Source organism: Cyclopterus lumpus, chromosome 22, assembly GCF_009769545.1.
Source record: "Cyclopterus lumpus isolate fCycLum1 chromosome 22, fCycLum1.pri, whole genome shotgun sequence".
In the NCBI taxonomy this organism is placed as follows: domain Eukaryota; kingdom Metazoa; phylum Chordata; class Actinopteri; order Perciformes; family Cyclopteridae; genus Cyclopterus; species Cyclopterus lumpus.
Genome location: NC_046987.1, coordinates 14,219,982 through 14,236,218, shown reverse-complemented (window position 1 = coordinate 14,236,218; position 16,237 = coordinate 14,219,982). Strand labels below are relative to the sequence as shown.

At 43.0% G+C, this 16,237-nt stretch overlaps 3 protein-coding genes across 7 annotated transcripts in view; 1 reads left to right on the top strand and 2 right to left on the bottom strand.

Annotated features, from left to right (window-relative positions):
* Window positions 1-168: 168 nt before the first annotated feature.
* On the bottom strand, window positions 169-6,857 carry wdr20a (WD repeat domain 20a). 2 transcript variants are annotated; one of them, XM_034525192.1, is made up of 4 exons: window positions 6,477-6,857; window positions 4,372-4,554; window positions 2,427-3,761; window positions 169-1,259 (listed from the first exon to the last, which is right to left on the bottom strand). In XM_034525192.1, the coding sequence occupies exons 1-4, from the start codon at window positions 6,738-6,740 to the stop codon at window positions 1,206-1,208; spliced, it is 1,836 nt and encodes a 611-aa protein (XP_034381083.1). In that variant the 5' UTR covers window positions 6,741-6,857; the 3' UTR covers window positions 169-1,205. The 2 variants fall into 2 exon arrangements, with proteins under 2 accessions (XP_034381083.1, XP_034381085.1); XM_034525194.1 differs by lacking the exon at window positions 6,477-6,857 and adding an exon at window positions 5,802-6,289.
* Window positions 5,622-9,750, top strand: LOC117725181. 4 transcript variants are annotated; one of them, XM_034525198.1, is made up of 7 exons: window positions 5,625-5,660; window positions 7,095-7,136; window positions 7,726-7,958; window positions 8,097-8,152; window positions 8,294-8,368; window positions 8,757-8,849; window positions 8,955-9,750. In XM_034525198.1, exons 4-7 carry the CDS (start codon window positions 8,126-8,128, stop codon window positions 9,591-9,593), a joined length of 834 nt encoding a protein of 277 aa, XP_034381089.1. In that variant the 5' UTR covers window positions 5,625-5,660; window positions 7,095-7,136; window positions 7,726-7,958; window positions 8,097-8,125; the 3' UTR covers window positions 9,594-9,750. The 4 variants fall into 4 exon arrangements, with proteins under 4 accessions (XP_034381090.1, XP_034381089.1, XP_034381088.1 ...); XM_034525197.1 differs by lacking the exon at window positions 5,625-5,660 and adding an exon at window positions 6,783-6,892; XM_034525199.1 differs by lacking the exon at window positions 7,095-7,136 and having other exon boundaries at window positions 5,622-5,660.
* A 645-nt stretch (window positions 9,751-10,395) lies between these two features.
* dync1h1 (dynein, cytoplasmic 1, heavy chain 1) overlaps window positions 10,396-16,237 on the bottom strand; it is a 29,099-nt gene continuing 23,257 nt past the window's right edge. The window contains exons 63-78 of the mRNA XM_034563497.1: window positions 15,951-16,125; window positions 15,778-15,853; window positions 15,490-15,650; window positions 15,285-15,396; window positions 15,123-15,183; window positions 14,924-15,047; window positions 14,687-14,800; window positions 14,358-14,528; window positions 13,966-14,183; window positions 13,761-13,864; window positions 12,560-12,768; window positions 11,848-12,001; window positions 11,541-11,683; window positions 11,242-11,410; window positions 10,948-11,072; window positions 10,396-10,829 (exon numbers count right to left, since the gene is read on the bottom strand). Of these exons, the coding sequence (XP_034419388.1) occupies window positions 10,701-10,829; window positions 10,948-11,072; window positions 11,242-11,410; window positions 11,541-11,683; window positions 11,848-12,001; window positions 12,560-12,768; window positions 13,761-13,864; window positions 13,966-14,183; window positions 14,358-14,528; window positions 14,687-14,800; window positions 14,924-15,047; window positions 15,123-15,183; window positions 15,285-15,396; window positions 15,490-15,650; window positions 15,778-15,853; window positions 15,951-16,125 (2,245 nt within the window). The 3' untranslated portion in view covers window positions 10,396-10,700. The remainder of the gene's footprint in view (window positions 10,830-10,947; window positions 11,073-11,241; window positions 11,411-11,540; window positions 11,684-11,847; window positions 12,002-12,559; window positions 12,769-13,760; window positions 13,865-13,965; window positions 14,184-14,357; window positions 14,529-14,686; window positions 14,801-14,923; window positions 15,048-15,122; window positions 15,184-15,284; window positions 15,397-15,489; window positions 15,651-15,777; window positions 15,854-15,950; window positions 16,126-16,237) is intronic.

Sequence of the window (16,237 nt, the reverse complement as noted above, 5' to 3'; positions counted from 1 at the left end):
AAAGCTTGTATCAAGTCTTTTGAGATTCAATTGTTGTCTTCCAGAGCGTCAAAGACTACATACTTGGCACTTATGACAATGTAAGCAATTTCCAAGCCAGAAGCATTAAAGCTTTTTTATGTAAATACAGTAGATGTGGGTGAACGACAAAAGGAACAGAAAACGGTGTATTCAAGATTATTTTAATATTATTAATATGTATACTTTAGGCTTTAGAAATATAACTATCAATGACAAAACTTCCACTGGAGTAATGGTAGTTTGCTTAGGGCCCCATCAAATCAATTAATTACAATATGCACATTATGATACAAAGCAGATTTTAATCTGAAATAAATGATCAATAGATAAAGGTTTTAATTGTTTATCATTTTTCTTCACCTACTGTTATTAGCCATCTGTGAGTTCTGAGCACACCCAAAATGTAAAGCCATTTTCTTCTAAGAAACTAAATTAAGTGCAAACATTTTTTTCTTTAAAAAGACTGATTGCAGCATCCAACTTTATAGATTCAGATTTAAAGACGGAGGATGATAAAGCCCAGTGCAACAAGGCGGTCCTCAACCCTCTTTTTTTGTTCCATTAGAGTAGTTATAAAAACAAACATAATAACAAAATCAGTGCAAAGTTGTTGATGGTGAGATTCTACTCAAAAAAAAAGGGGTGGGTAAATGTGGATGGATGCAAAACTTTCAGATGGTTACGCACTTGGTGGTAAAAGGATAGTTCATTCAAAAATCACATTTGTGTCAGTAACGTAACCCTGAGCCAAGACTAGGCTACACCCACTACAAGGTTAAGAGAAAAGAGAACAGAGATTATGAAAATTAAATGAACTATCCCTTTAATCTCAAACCACAATTGTCTGGTTCGCATCTCACAAAAGCAAAGCTCTATTTCCAGAGGGGACAACAGTCTGACGGTATTTGAAAAGAAAGAACGATTTAAAAAAAATCTAAAATGTGTTAAAACTCCAGAGAACATTAGTACATTAGCACCAATAGTCGACAATTGCACCACACCTTTTCTTGCTTCATTTCTCTTCTAGGTCAAATGAGTGATAAACGAAAAACAAAAACAGAAAAAAGCCATTAACAAAATCGGGGGGTGGTTATAAAAGAAAAGGAAAACTTGCAATGCTTGCAGGGTGAAGAGCAGCATCAGACTCTGGGTTGCAGGGTTCTTTAGCAGCAGAACTATTGTGGCTATACTACTGTTCCACTGGGAGAGCTGGCTTGGTTTTGGGATGACAATAAACCCTGGAAAAAGGAAAACAAGGAGATTTGCATTGGGAAAGTTGACACACTGTAGCAAAGAAATCAAGCAACAAATAGCTCATTAAAAATCAGCCTCTTCTTTCCATATCCCAGACCCCTGCATTTAAAAAGGTGTGCAGAGCAGTCAAAGTGGATGCCGAGTATGCAGTGTGTGAAAGGTTTGCTTGATCAAGGCACTTCTAATGTACACGGCCAGATAAACTTTTTTCTTCTTCCCCCAGGCACCTTTTAGAACCTCTTGATCAGACCGTCGAGGCCATTTTTGTCCTCTTTTTTTCTTTTACAGGGCAGATTTACAAAAAGTTGAGCATTACATTTTATTGCACTTCTACTATTACACACTCGGTCCTTAAAAATAAACAATAAGGTTTGTTTGAACTTATTTCCTTTTACTGAATTCTAAGTGCACTTTTATTGTATTATGCGGTTAGTATCTCATCCCACTGCTGCATCATGTACAGCTGCTGGTGGTGGTGTACTCCTCAATATCACGGCATTGTCTGTGTTCTGTTTCAGGACATTACAAGGGCATGCCTGCCTCGAGCACCTGTTAATGTAGTAACATCTCAATAGACTAACTAGCCTGTATGTTCCAGATCCAGACTGTCATGTGCTTCGTTCTGTCTCAACTCAGACAAAAAGGGAAGCGTATCAGGGAGTATACACATTAAGCTGGAAGCATGTGAGGAACTGCAGACATTATTTGGGCCAATACAGATCCATTTGCATAAAAGCTGAAATGTGAAAGTGTATGCAGATGATTTCTTGGCTATGCTGCTATGCATTGTGGGATGATTATAATGAACACACTTCATATGGATTAACGTCTTGTTCCCCCCCCTCACAGGTCTACACAGGAAATCCTCCTTATCAGAATGTATTATATAACTGGACTAATATTGTTAAAGCCTTTGTTAGATTTGAAACGTAGGCATTATGCGTATTTCATTGGAAAGCAGATGTACATTAAACAACTCTGATATGTTACTCGCCTGCCTGCAGAAATAGACCGTCTGACTTATAAAAGCTAAAAAAAGCTTTATTTTATGCCTTCAGAATATTTCTCGCCTTTAGTTACAGCCCATCAACTGAGTTAAGGACAGCTTAAGACACTTTTCCCCCACATTTCCTACATTAAAAAGAACTTACCACTTTGCCTGGCCTCGCCCATGTGCAAATAAATCCCTCCTGACAAGCAGTCACTAAACAGTCCTCTAAAAATATGAGTACAGTCAGTCTCTCGTGTGCTATCTTTTTACAGATGAGGGGCTCAAGGAGGGGCACATCCTCCATGCGCGGGCACAGCAGAGTGCCCAGAGTCTTAGCAGGGTCCGTTTTGGTTTTGGTCAGCAGGTTGAGCTTGTCGCTGCTCTTGCTGCTGATGTGACCCATGCTGTGGTTGCGTTTGTGGTCCTTCTCGTGTTGGCGTTCCTTCCGATCGTGGAGTGACAGCGTGGCAAACTTACTCACACCAGTCGCAATGGCACTGTCCATAATACCACTGCCGATGCCACCGCCAGCTTTGTTGGTATTGTTTGCCGTTGCTGTGGTGCTGGCTGAATGGGGTAGGCTGTTGGAGCGTGGTAATGCAGTAGAGAGGGAGTTAATGCCAGGAGTATTGGCACCACTGCTGTTTCCATTAGTAGTGTTACTAGAGGTGTTAGTGATTATTGTAGCACCCGCAGGGGGGCTGGTAGCATACATCACATTAGTGTGTGTTCGCGTCCGTGAGAGCGGAAGATGGGGGAAAAGGATGTCCTCCGTGAGGTCCCATAGGCACAGCTGAGTGTCCTGGCCCACTGACCCAAACCTGTATGTGACACTAACAGGCCGGCTGTCCGTGGAGTTGCGCTTTGAGAGTCGAGACTGCGTACTGTTGGCCCGGTCTCGTCCAAAGTGGATCATCTGATCCTGGAAGTCCTCGTCGCTGCCACTGAACTCTATTGGGTCACTCTCCTCCACGCTGGTGGTGTAATGGTCAAATGCTACCACGCTAACCCATGACTTGTGCCCGTGACCTCGGGCAATGACTCTGCAGTCCAAAAAAGACCACACAGTCACTAAATCGTCCTCTCCACCTGCCACTATGTACTTTCCATCAGGGCTCCAGCACACACACAACAAGCCACCAAAGTAGCTCTTCATGGTGCCATGAAGCTCGACCGCGTCAAAGTTGAAGACTCGTAGGAAGCCGTCTTGGCTAACACAGGCTAGGAACTTCCCATCTGGAGAGAAGGCAAACTCATTCAAAGCCCCCTCGCCTACTGTCCATTTAAGGAGAGGGTTCCGTGTGGATTTACTTTTACAGGTGTGTACAGAGTAGTTCTCTCCCTGTTTAAGCAGCTGGTAGTGTGGTGCCGTGGTCCCGCAAGTATGCTCCACGTTGTACAGGTACATATTCCCACTGGCATGAGAGACCAGAAACAGGCTCTCAGAACCCGGCACCCATTTCACGCAGGTTACTCTGGACTTGTCTATTAGTCTCTGGCAGGAGAGATCGGCAGTTGAGGTTTGAGGGGCAGTTGGCAGGAGAGAGCAGAAGGAGAGAGTGAAAAATAAATATCAGCACAGTATCATCAAGAAATCAAAGTTTAGAGTTTTATTTAAATGGGCCACTTTTGGTAATATTCTGTTTAAAAAGGTGTGAGGCAGGTAAAATACAAATAGCAGTACATAGTAAAAGAAAGGCTATGGGAAATCCTTTAAACATGGCAACATTTTGCTATTCAGATGCTTTAAATCCTCAATTTACTATAAGGATACATTACAATTACACAACAGTTTAGAAGCAATACGGGAAAAGTATTTGAAATCTTGTTGGGGATCATTTTTATACATCCAAATTTGTTGTGGCCCAACTCGTGGTTTTCTTGCAGGGCCACAAGTTCATTCATCTATGTGGGATTGGACAAGATAAATTTAAACCTGAAATGGCAGAAAGAAATACGCAGATCCCTATCTGACAAAATCAACAGTACTACAATAACTGACTTTGTGAAACATGTTATATTGAAATCCACTGCCTCTCCCAATTTTCCCTCTACCTCACACACACAACTCGTATTAATCTAACCTCCATCCCTCAGTCACCTACCTCCTCATTGAAGAGCTTGCTCGTCTCCTTCTTGATCGGGTCAATGAGCTGTACCTGTCCAGCAGAAAAACCCACCAGCAAGGACACACTTTCCGCTGTGGCTGTGAGGTGGTTGAAGTCATGGCAGGTGGGCTGCGTTCCCTTGTAGATGCGCTTGTCTATGGGCTTGCTCAGGTCAGCAGCCTGAGGAGAGAAAGAGGAAATGCACATGAAATGACAAAAATATCTAAAATGACTTCACTGTGTTGCATGACGAAGGCTATTGTTGGTTGAACTGTCAATAATAATCTATCGGAGCAGAGTGAGCGGTTACATTTCTTTCTGTGCTTCATTTCAAAACACATTGGCACGAACTTTAGAGGAGATGAAGGGACAATGTTATTTAAAGTCGGTTTAAAGCTTTCTTAAGTCAAGTATCTGGCAACCAAAGTACACAAGAAGTGACAGCTAAACTCAATAATTCTGTATGACCTTTTGCAACATGTCAAATAGGCGACAGTCACTGAGCAAAAAGAGAAAGGACTCAAGGATCGAAGGTTAGAAATCATTCTTTATGATTTACAGTTAGTTTTTTTTATGTCAGGTAAACATTATTTTTACTGCAGTGAACAATACACCATGGTATATACTGCAGATAACCAGTATAACAACAGTTCTATTAGTTAATGATCGACAGTTTACACCACTGGAAGAATGGAAATGTGTTAGATGAGACATTAAGTGGTTCTGTCTCGCCTCAGTGACCTATGTCAAAACATGTTTTAAAGAGGTATTTCAAATCAAGAGTAGTCAAAGCTCTTATGACAAATTACATCACGCAGGACATTAGGATAGTACTTTGATGATTAACAATATCAGCACAAAGGTTAGACAATAAGCTTATGTCAAGAGTGGTGAAGGATACTTTGAAGTAAGGTAAAGGAGATACGTACAGAAAATAAATCGGATAATATGATCTGATAGATTCACCAATTGTCAAATATATTATTAGTAATATTATATTTGTTTAGCCAAATTCCACACATTAACCTTAGACAGCTTCACAATCTGTACAACATATGAGAAACAAAAAAAAAAGAAAAAAACACGTAGCCATGTAACTGCTCTACAAATGTCCTACAAACTCTGTAATTCTTTACGGTTACGTTAGTTCAGCCTTTAGCCAGTGGGATGATGAAACACATGACATGCACATGTTTCAGTGCGAGTAATGTATAAGCCATGACACAAGTTAGAAATCAGATGATTCCCATCAACTTGTGATGTCAGCTGAAACCACTTGATGCCGGGTTAGTTTCAAAATATATACGACTGCTTCATGAATTTCTTTTCAAATGCAACTTTTTTCACTTAGTTATCTCTTTTGACATATTTGTCGGGACCCACCATCATAACCACGAATTATTGTTAGCGACATACTAAATACATACTGTGCAATTATGGTGCCTTCAAAGACGATTATCTCGACCGAACTTGCAGTTAGGTCTACCAAACTCTACGCTACACCACAAATGTCACAACGAACTAACGTTAGCATTTCCCTACGAACAGAGCAAGTCAGCCTAGTCTGATGAGACACATCCCCAGAGCTAAGAGCCATTATTTAAAAAAGGGACACGGCAGCAGTTAACGACTGTCCACAGCATTGCGATTGTATCGACTCCCCTCAGTCAAAAAGGCGTCGACAGGGGTTTCGGGTGGAACCCGAAGGAACTGTCACCACAAACTAACGTCACAATGTTAACCGCCACGGCACCCATGCCAACCCTGACAACTTGAGTCGGCTTTACCCCGTCGACCGTTGTCCACACTCACGAATCCTAACACCCAGTAACAAGTAAAACGGAGCGAGAGACGAGATTCAGCACCCCGGCCTCGGACTATGTCATCTGCCGCTAACGATAGCTAGTTGCGTTGGCTAGCGCTAGCGCCAACTTAGCATCAAGCTAACTAGCTGCGAGCTAATTTCAAAGTCAAGCACCTGTCAGAGTTATTTAATACGTCCAACGCGAGCCCGGAGTTCAGCAACAGCGGGGGCAGCGGGGCCGCTTTTTGACGTGCAGTATCACGAATGTCCGTTGACAAAAGCCACGTTAGCTCGCTACCTTTCTAACGCCTTTGTAGATGTAGAAGTAGAGCTCACGGCCCACATTGAAACAGATCCGGTCGCCGTTGCCCGACTGGTCGTTGACGTTGACGAAGGAGACCTTGACGGGGTTGGAGCCTTGCGAGTTGAAAGGCACCCTGTTGGGGCGGCTGTATTCGGAGTGAGTGAGGAGTTTATAGACGCCTTCCCGAGTGGTGAACTGAGTTTTAATTTCGTTCATCTCCTTCCCTCCTCCCTCCGCCGCCATCTTTGAAATTAACATTCATCCCTTTCCCCCAGGCCGGATCTTACGCACAGGGAGCGGTGTAGCGGGGGCCATGTAGCGGGCATTCCGACTCTCCCGTTCCCCCCAATGGTTCACCGGGGAACTGGATGAGGAGACTGGAGCTATTTTAGAATAACACATTTGCCACAGTAAATATCGCAGGATTAAACCAAATTCCAAACCATATATTACTTTATATGAACGTATTTGGGGGAAAGTATGGAAGCCCATTTCTGACAGAGAAAGGGATATATATCCCCATGGCAAAGTCATAATTACATAATTATGAGATATAAAGTCGAAACTATGAGCTAGAAAGTAATAATTGAGATATAAACTAACTCTCAACAGGCTGGTAACACAATCCCACCTCACTCGCTCTGCCAATCAAAGGTACGTTCGTGTTCGTGTCCCACCCACCCCCACAGGTAGCTAGGATGATTGACAGGTTTCACAGCTACACAGGTCATGAAACCTTCACTGACCTCCTGAACTCGGTAATTGCTATAACCAATCTTCTTATCTAGAACAACGTCTTCCTATAAACACTTCTAACATAACAGGTTAACATTGCATTTCACTCGGTCCGTTACAGTATACATTTAGAAATTCTTTAAATACGTTTTACAAAATACACATTTAAAAAAAAAAAAGCAACGATAAGGCAGTTATGATGATTTCAATTGACATTTAGATTGTCGTTCATTAGTAGCAAAAGCAGCGGGCTCAACGCAGGTTTTATTTTGAAAAGAAATCACCGGACGGACGTATTATTTTGTTTAAATCTTTTAATTAGCAAACTGAGTGACGTTTTGAACTCGTGCAAACGCTACTAACGTGTGTACATCTTTTAATTAGCAAACTAAGTGACGTTTTGAACTCGTGCAAACGCTACTAACGTGTGTACATCTTTTAATTAGCAAACTAAGTGACGTTTTGAACTCGTGCAAACGCTACTAACGTGTGTACATCTTTTAATTAGCAAACTAAGTGACGTTTTGAACTCGTTCAAACGCTACTAACGACGGATCACCTGTGGCCAAACTTTGCTGCATCACATCAAAGCACCTGGCACTCTGCTGGTTGATTGATTTGCCTTTTACCTGACAACAACACAAATGCATCGTAGTTTTACTTCATCACGGTGCAAATAAGTGTGCGCTATATGCCATGTTATATGGTGGAAGAGGACAACTCTGAAGACGACATCTCCAGGTATCAATATATTAAAATATATATACTTATTGCAAAATTAAAAACTTAGGATGCTAACTTTTAATTTGTAGTATGTACTATGTTTGGTGTTTTTAAATGCATTATTGCACTATACATTCATATTTGTTTACCAATTAGATCACAGGGATAGACATGTTCCCAACAATATGGACAAGCTTGCTTTCAAATATATGGTAAGATAAATCATTTAGCCACATTTCATTACCATATTGAGAGGGCTCTGTCCCCTGAAAATTCAAAACCACATGAATTGAACTGTTTTCCTGCTTTGACGTTTGATAAATGTGGATGGAGTGACCTCTGTTTTCTTTAAGGAGCTGTGTAAAGTGGAGTCCAGCACTGATTCTGACTCAGAGATCAGTCCAAGGTGGTCGGATACCAGCACTATGGTATTCCTTTATTTTTGAATGTGACCATCACACACACAATACATACATATAGATAGTTGGCAATGTAAACTTATTGTATACATATATTTTACATGCACCCAGTCCCAAACATAAGACATTTTCTATTGGATATCTCCATGAATTCAGTTCTAAAATGGGATCAAATTGAGTTTCTTTCCCAGAAACTGACTCCACAGGCCCATTATCTTAGCACCACACATACACACATAGTGTGTATGTGTGGTGCTACAGTTTTATTTATTTTGTGATTTCAGTAACATCGTTTGGGAGGGGAAAACATTGAATGGGCTCCAGTAGGCTTGAGCTTTTTGATTTGAGAAATGAATCACTTGTCGATGGAAAAATCACTGAATTCCTTGTTGAGCAGGGATGTGTGAGCAGTACACCAGAGAGTGGGACCTTTCGGCGAACACTGCCATTAACACGCACATCTGCAGGAAGGCATGGCTGTTATTCTTTGGTAAGCACTCTCCTTTGTCTAATCCGCCCCCTTTCTGCCACAAAGGCATCCTGCTGTTCTATATGTTTTATGAATGAATGCATGCATATGTGCTTGTGATTTTAGTTTTTGGACCCATACGACGGGAGCTCCGAGGATTCTGACGAGTCAAACCTTGATGTGGGTGTCTCCAGCAGGCAAACGAGGCAGCAGGGAAAAAGTGGAGGCTCTCGGTTCTTGGGTAGGAGAAGGAGATTTCTCTTTCATCACCCTGCTGCCCTCAGAGAAGTGGCGAAAAATGGGACGAGTGATCCCGTAACGGAGCCGCAGCCACATCTTTTGGATGTTCAGATGAAATGTGGGAGTGACTCTGACATCATGCCCTCCCATTGTGACAGGGATGGTTATAGAGCTCTTACAGAGGAAATGGCCAATGATTCAACAGTGCACAGCCAAACCATGGACATAGAAATGCATTGCCAATTTAATGATTCAGGCTTAAACGTTACAATGCCCTCCACATCTCACTTACCTGGACCTGTAACCCCAGTGGAAGGGACTTTGTCCCAGAGGCTGGATAGCTCCTCTGAGACATCCCCCTGCCCCCGTAACCTCCGATCGATTTACAAGAGAAAGCTGGGTTTCCCTGAAGCAGACGTGGGGGAACTGGGGCAAAGAAAGAGGCAGTGTGTTGTCAACATGGATGACGAACAAAAAGAAAGGGACTCTGCATCTGAACCATGTTCGAGTGTAACCACGGTGTAAATCCCTGAGGGTTTATATTTGTACCTCCAGTTATTGAGTGTGTCACATAATGTACCGATTGCCTTTAAGCAGTTATGACTTTAGTCTCCATAAGACAACCTATGCACAGGTAATGAATAAACTGTTTTCCCCACGATTAAAGAAAAACCTATGTTAAGAGGATTCCAAATGATATTTTTTTTGATGTCCGTGAAAGAAACTGAATAGTGAAGTTTGAGCACCTCCCGATACGTGCTGTGCCACCATGTCCAGAGGTAAGGAAATGAACTGGGATCTGGTCTAAAACAAGAAGTCTTTATCTCCTCTGCAAATTCATGAAAACCATTGGGTACATTCTGTGATACTGTCCACTACTTCAGTTTACTGAACATAATTATACAGAAGAGTGGGATTTCCCTTTAACGAGCAGGCATAATTTAATTAGAACAATGCGTTTCCCTGTTTGTGTCCTGGAGGGATAAAAGAGACGTCCCTTAATTGGAGATACAACACAAGCCCAGTAAACTTTGGTCTGCACTTGTCGAAAAGCTCACTAGCTGGAGCACGATCCTAGAACATGAGGATGATTAATTTGCTTAATTGAGGCGTCTGCAGGGTGGGAGTCATAGTAGCTTTGCTTTAAGGTCGAGAATTACTATTGTGCAATTATTGCAAAAAATATTTAACAAAGGACCATTAACAAACTTTATTGAAATGTTCCATTGTCTATTGGCCACCATCTATTCGAGCATACCAAAACATTCGGTCAGATCAAGAGCTCCCAACGCAATGTCATTATCATGAAAGACCACTGAAACCGTTATTGCAGTTAATTTCATTCCAACAGGCTTTATTCAATCTAAAAACATACAGTTTCCTTCAACTTTTCCACATTTCCTCCTCTCTTCCACCATCTAACATTCTCTCAACCTTCTTCAACACTTTCCAAAAACACTAAGAATGGCATCAAGTTAATTACTGCTCCATGAATGTTGACAACTACGTTTTATATTAGAATACAACAGGCTACAAACTACTTCTTAAATTGTTGGTAATAAGCAATGACTAAGAGTATATGTGGTTTAATAATTAAGACTCTCTGGTCTTCTGGAATGACCAACGTTTCATCTACTCGGTGCAGAGGACAGCAACACCACGCTCATAGAAGCATTGTGGCTCTTCCTTGGTGGCGATGTCAAAGTCAACAGTGAAGATGAGGTCAGACCTGGTGAAGTTCAGGTACACGGGAAGAGTCACCTGCAAGGACAAGAGACACAAATGTGAGGAAACGGACAAAATCATATTCTAACTGTAGAGATTACTCATTAGAAAGATGAATAGTTTCATATATTGTGTATAGATATCTTGTTCATACCATGTGTCTCTTCTCAGCGTTGTCTTGCTTGATCCAGCGGAGCTGAGTGAGAGGCAGCTCAGTGGAGATGGCGGTGGACAGAGAGAGCTTGTTGTTGGCACAAGTAGCTCCCTGCAGTGTCAGACCTGAGAGAAACGGGGAGCATGTTCCACATTAGAACCCGTGAACTACATTTTACAAATATATTAGATCACAGAGTTCTATTAGTGACAATCGACTGGATTTACATTTTCAAGAGTTGTGCAAGTATTTGACTAGGTTGCTATAGAATTAGTGTGACCCTGCTTGTCTCACCTTTGATGCCGAAGCTGCAGGCATCCAGTGCAGCACCCTGGGCGGTGGTGACATTGACCTCCAGACACAGCTCTTCCAGAGACCAGCTGTTTGCCTGGGCCACATACTGGCGTGTAGCAGTAATGTAAGCCTCTGGCGCAAACAGGCTGCCGATGCACACATGGATGTTCTGGAGAAGGAGAGATGGAAGGAGAAAGAAATTCTAGCACTTTGTGGCTTTGTCAATGTTAAAGAATTCTAACATACTATTTAGGTACAGATTGTTTGATGCTCTACACAAACCGTTAACCAAAAAGTACCTTCAGTTCCTTTGCACCTCCACTGGCAGAACCCTGGGAGATCTGCTGCAGCTGTTTGATTCGCTCACTGAAGTCGGCCACCCACTGGATCACAGTCATGGCGGCTGGAACTGTGTACCGGCACCAACCGTTAGGGAGGATGCCTGGGAAGCAAGAAAAACAGGTGTATACCAGTTATACCTCAGAAATTCCGTAAACCGATTTATATTATAAGTGTGCAGTGACTTTCTTATATTAATTCATCCGACTTCAAACAAGTACAAAGTTAAAAATAAATGAACCGTGGGGTCAAAGAGTACAATTTTACCTTTAACAAGGTCGCTGATGAGTGTGCGCAGGTCGTTAGTCTGCTTCTTCTTGCCCTCGCACACTTGCACCACATCGGCCAGATCCTGACGGACCTCCTGCAGCATCTTGCCACCCATCTTCACCTCACGCTCGAAGAACCGGAACAGTGGGTCCTGATGTGCGTTTTGACAAAAACATTAAATCAAATACAGAAGGGCACAACGAAAAGAAGGTACATATTTATCTGCTGAAATGCAAACCTGTTAATTTTAAATTTTAGCTCATAAGTCTACATTAAGTCATAAAACAAACCACCTTGTGGTTGTATGCTGCAGTTCACATCCAAGTCTGTCCAAAATGCCATCACTTCTTCGTTTTATCCCATTCACAATTAACATATCAATTCTTGAGTGATGATTTTGTGAGGTCACAGCGACCTTTGACCACCAAATTCGAATCAGTTCATTCTTGAGTGGACGTTTGTGCCAAATGTGGATCAGTTTGTGCACGTAATTCCTAAGACTTCACCAGAATGAGACAGATGAGTGGCGTTCCTGAGATATTGTGTTTACAAGAATGGACAACCCAAAAACATAATGCCTCCGGCAATGGCGTTCGAGGTGGTATAACGTTTAAAAAACATAACATAAATGTTCATGGATGAATATTATAAGTCTGTCTCCGGATGTCTGCGTGCCAACCACCAACTTTCCTCATTTTTCTGCCATTACCTTGATGTTCTCCACTGTGCGTTTGAGTGGATTGACTGTTTGGGGCATGAGCTGCAGCCAGTTGCAGGCGGTGGTGAGGAGGGTCCTCATCCAGGCGGGCTGGGCATCAGATGTGGACGAAGTGTTCTCCTTTATCTCCGTCTCGTAGGCAAGGTCATCCTCATCCTCCAACATCTGCATTTTCAGCATCTTACCCATCATGTCAGTGCCTGAGCAGCCGGGCGGAGGGAGCGAGTGAGTTGGGAGGGAGGTTGAAGACAAAGCCATGGTGGGAGGTAAGGGGAGAAGAAATTAATAGTGGAACAAAAACACCAACCGCTTTACCTTGAGGGTGTGTTAATAAAAGGTTTGTTTTATCAAAAAAAAGAGTTGTGCCAGATGGACAAACAAATAAGGACTATATTGGGTAGGACAAACACAAAGGGCTTCAGGCAATATTTCCATCAAAAGTAACATTCAACAGTTTCCAAATGGTTAAATTAACCACATTCTTGACTGACTGAATCAAGAGAATCTAAGGGGCAGGAATGAGGTTGAAGAAAGATGGGGAAGTGTGGGAGGTGGTCTAAGATGTGGATTCGGCAGCTGGGATGGTGGACGCTTGGAAAGAGTGTGGAAATCAAATCGGACAAAGCAGGTAGACAGGGTTTGATTGAGGGGAGGAGGAGGAGTGGGGTTGCTTTGAATCTTAATCTGAGGGTGGGGTGAGGATAATAGTTCAGCAAAGCGACATGATGGCTGTGAAATACAGCTGCTGGAGGGTGAGGACACGCACACCCTTTCCTTTAAGCAGAGCACTTTTTATAGTGCGATGGCTATGACAACAGCTAGGCTACAAATACACAGCTAAGACTGATAGTGATGTTTTTTTGCCATAAACTAGCTGGTAAACCCATGAGAAGATGAGGAATTAGAGAGAGGACCCGTAACATATTCTTTGCCACGACACACAAACACACACATAGTATTCTGCCCAAAGCAGACGGAAAAATATAAGATTTTGACCGCTGGTTGCAATGAGACACCCTGTCAAAATAAAAAGGTCAAGACACTAGTAGAGAGAGACGGTTAATAATCTGTCCTGTGAAAACATGGAATCTGAATGAATTGATTGAGCAAGAAGAACCATGATATGTTGGGGTCCTGTTACTGTGACAGAACAACAGAGTTCAGATGACGCAGATGAGCGGCTGTGGCGTACCCTGAGTGGTGAGCAACACCTTCTCGGCGTTGCTAGGCAAACCAAGCCAAGATGGAGTCTGAGTGTCGGGAAGCATCTCAACCCAGTGCATGAACTCCTCACGCCTGTGACATAAAATAACATATTTTAACAGGTTAAGGTCATCAAGAAAACATCCTTTTGATATCAATGAACCAAAGTGATTTTTTAAAAAGCCACTACTCACCGAATGCCGTCGGGCATTTTGATGTCATTGTGCCCATCAACCTTGTGAGCCAGCTTGAACTCACTGTCGAAGCTTTGCTTGGTGAAGATGCGATCCATGAAGGAGTTGAGCAGTCGCTGGTCAAACTCATTGTCAATGCGGCCACCATAGATGGATTGGGCCATCAGGGTTTTCAGAGCCGCCCAGGGGATCTTGTCTGGTGCAATGTTTTGACGACCCTGCGTGTGTGTGTGTGGGTAGAGGCAAAGTGTGACAAGGTTGTCATATCTTTAAAACAGTTGTACCGTTTAAACTGTATGAATTTATGGTTTTTGATACAAGTTTATAATTATAATTATTCTTATGCCGACACATTTAAAGCACTGTATATGATTTATGAAATGATCTCCAACCTTAGCAGTGTCGTCCAGCCAGGTGTCAATGGTGTCACAGGCAGAGCGGAGGTCAGACTCTCCAAACTCATATTTCTTGGACCAGCCCAGTGGTGCATAGCGCAGACGCTCCTGGATGACTGCATGGAACCAAGCCAGCAGGAAGTAGAGACGAGCTCGCTCATTGGGCGCCTGGAGAAACATGGGGGAGAGGAGGGGGTGGAGAGGAGGGGGTGGGGTGGAGGGGTGGGGGGGTATGTTAGTACGTGTGCAGACAGCATTGACGTTATAGATTAAGCCTTTGGTTGAAAAGTGTGAGTTTATGCATTGGTATGTCCGGATTAAGTGACCTTGCACATGCGAGCCACAGGGATGCTGCTGAAGGTTCTGAGCATGTTGGCCTTGACACCGGGAGGAGGCTCAAACACAAAGATACGACCGGCACGAAGCAGATTCACTGGAACCTGGTGGGAAATCACAGTAACGAGATTTTAGGGGTGAAAGACAAAAGGATGATCATTTACTCACTGCTTCATTATAAAGAGTATGAAATGTTGTTAACATTTTTTACGAGTATTGTGGTTTACCTTGGGGTTGATCTCCATTGTCAGGAAAAGCCTGAAGCTGGCATGAGGCTGCATGGAGTGGAGCTTCTTTTCCAGCTGCATCAGCCATCCAGGGGCCAAGTGGACATTCTCCAACATCACCCACCTGCAGGATGAAAACAGTCAGGATACCAAGACAACAAAACAAAGTGTACACACAAAGAAAATACACATTACCCACCTGCCAGACTTGACAGCAGTGTTGATGTCTCGGTCTGCCTTATTGAAGCCCTCAGCCGAACCTGTGGACAGTAAGAAGACATTTACCAACAATATCAATATAACTAAACGTTTGACTTCAGGATCTTCCTTGTGTGTCAATACTTATTCCTTCCTTCCTTACCAATCGAGATGGAGGTGATCTGTTTGTTCTCCTCAGCAGCCAGATCTCTCACCAGGCCGCTGGCGTCATAACCTGGGACAGAACACATCAGCACAGGTGTGCTGGGCTTCACCTACAGACACAAGAGACGGAAAGTCAGCCACAGAACACTGACAATGACCAACGCCTCTGGAGAGAAAGTTAATGAAGAGATATTTGGTACTACCTCGCTGTCCACAATGTTAGCCAGGTCAAGCGGCTGTTCGATGATGTTCATGAAGGTCTCTCCCAGCACCTTTGAGACAAAGATGTGCGACATAGCCAGCAGACGGTCGGGGCGGAAGGCCTGAATCAGCAACAGCTGGTGCACTGCCTGGCCAATGGGAGCTGAACAACAGAGGTGTAGAGGGAAGGGCAGGGCAGAGCAGAATATGAATATATATTCGTAAATAATGAAATCAATATCTGCTTGAAGTTAATGTTCATGCATCAGAAGACAAAGCTATATACTCACTGGACGGCTTCTCCTCTGACCACATATAAGGAACAGCCAGATCTGGAGTGTTGCTCTCAAGCCACATGAAGAATTGCTGAAGTAACAAAAGAAAGCAATAATGAGAACTGAGGCCGTAGTAGAAAAGTTATTTAGAAGTATGCTTGTTAAACAGCTACTGTTTAATTACTCACCTCATCAGCCTGAACCTTTTCCACCAAGTCGCCGAATGCCGGCAGGCGGCTGAGGCGAACCATGGCCTCACTCTGCTCAGTGGTGAGACCCTTCACTTTGGGCAGCGACATGCCAGTCAGAACAATCTCCTTACCACGAAGGAAGTGCTGGAACTCGACATCATATGAGGGCTCACTGGAAAGAGATGGATAGAAATCATTAAGATTGATGTTTGATATTACTGAGAAACCTTGTTTTAATGCGATACTACCACTGGTTGTACATGAGTGTAATAGAGGCATCTTAC

Bases quoted from the DNA above. Each gene is read 5' to 3' on its own strand.
- LOC117725181 (XM_034525199.1), top strand. From the start codon at position 8,126: ATGGACAAGCTTGCTTTCAAATATATG. The intron at 8,153-8,293 runs GTAAGATAAATC...GTTTTCTTTAAG, and splicing joins AGCTTGCTTTCAAATATATG to GAGCTGTGTAAAGTGGAGTC. The intron at 8,369-8,756 runs GTATTCCTTTAT...CTTGTTGAGCAG, and splicing joins GGTCGGATACCAGCACTATG to GGATGTGTGAGCAGTACACC.
- wdr20a (XM_034525192.1), bottom strand. From the start codon at position 6,740: ATGTTAATTTCAAAGATGGCGGCGGAGGGAGGAGGGAAGGAGATGAAC. The intron at 4,555-6,476 runs GTAGCGAGCTAA...TTCTCTCCTCAG, and splicing joins TCTACAAAGGCGTTAGAAAG to GCTGCTGACCTGAGCAAGCC. The intron at 1,260-2,426 runs GTAAGTTCTTTT...TCCTTTTTCCAG, and splicing joins GGGCGAGGCCAGGCAAAGTG to GGTTTATTGTCATCCCAAAA.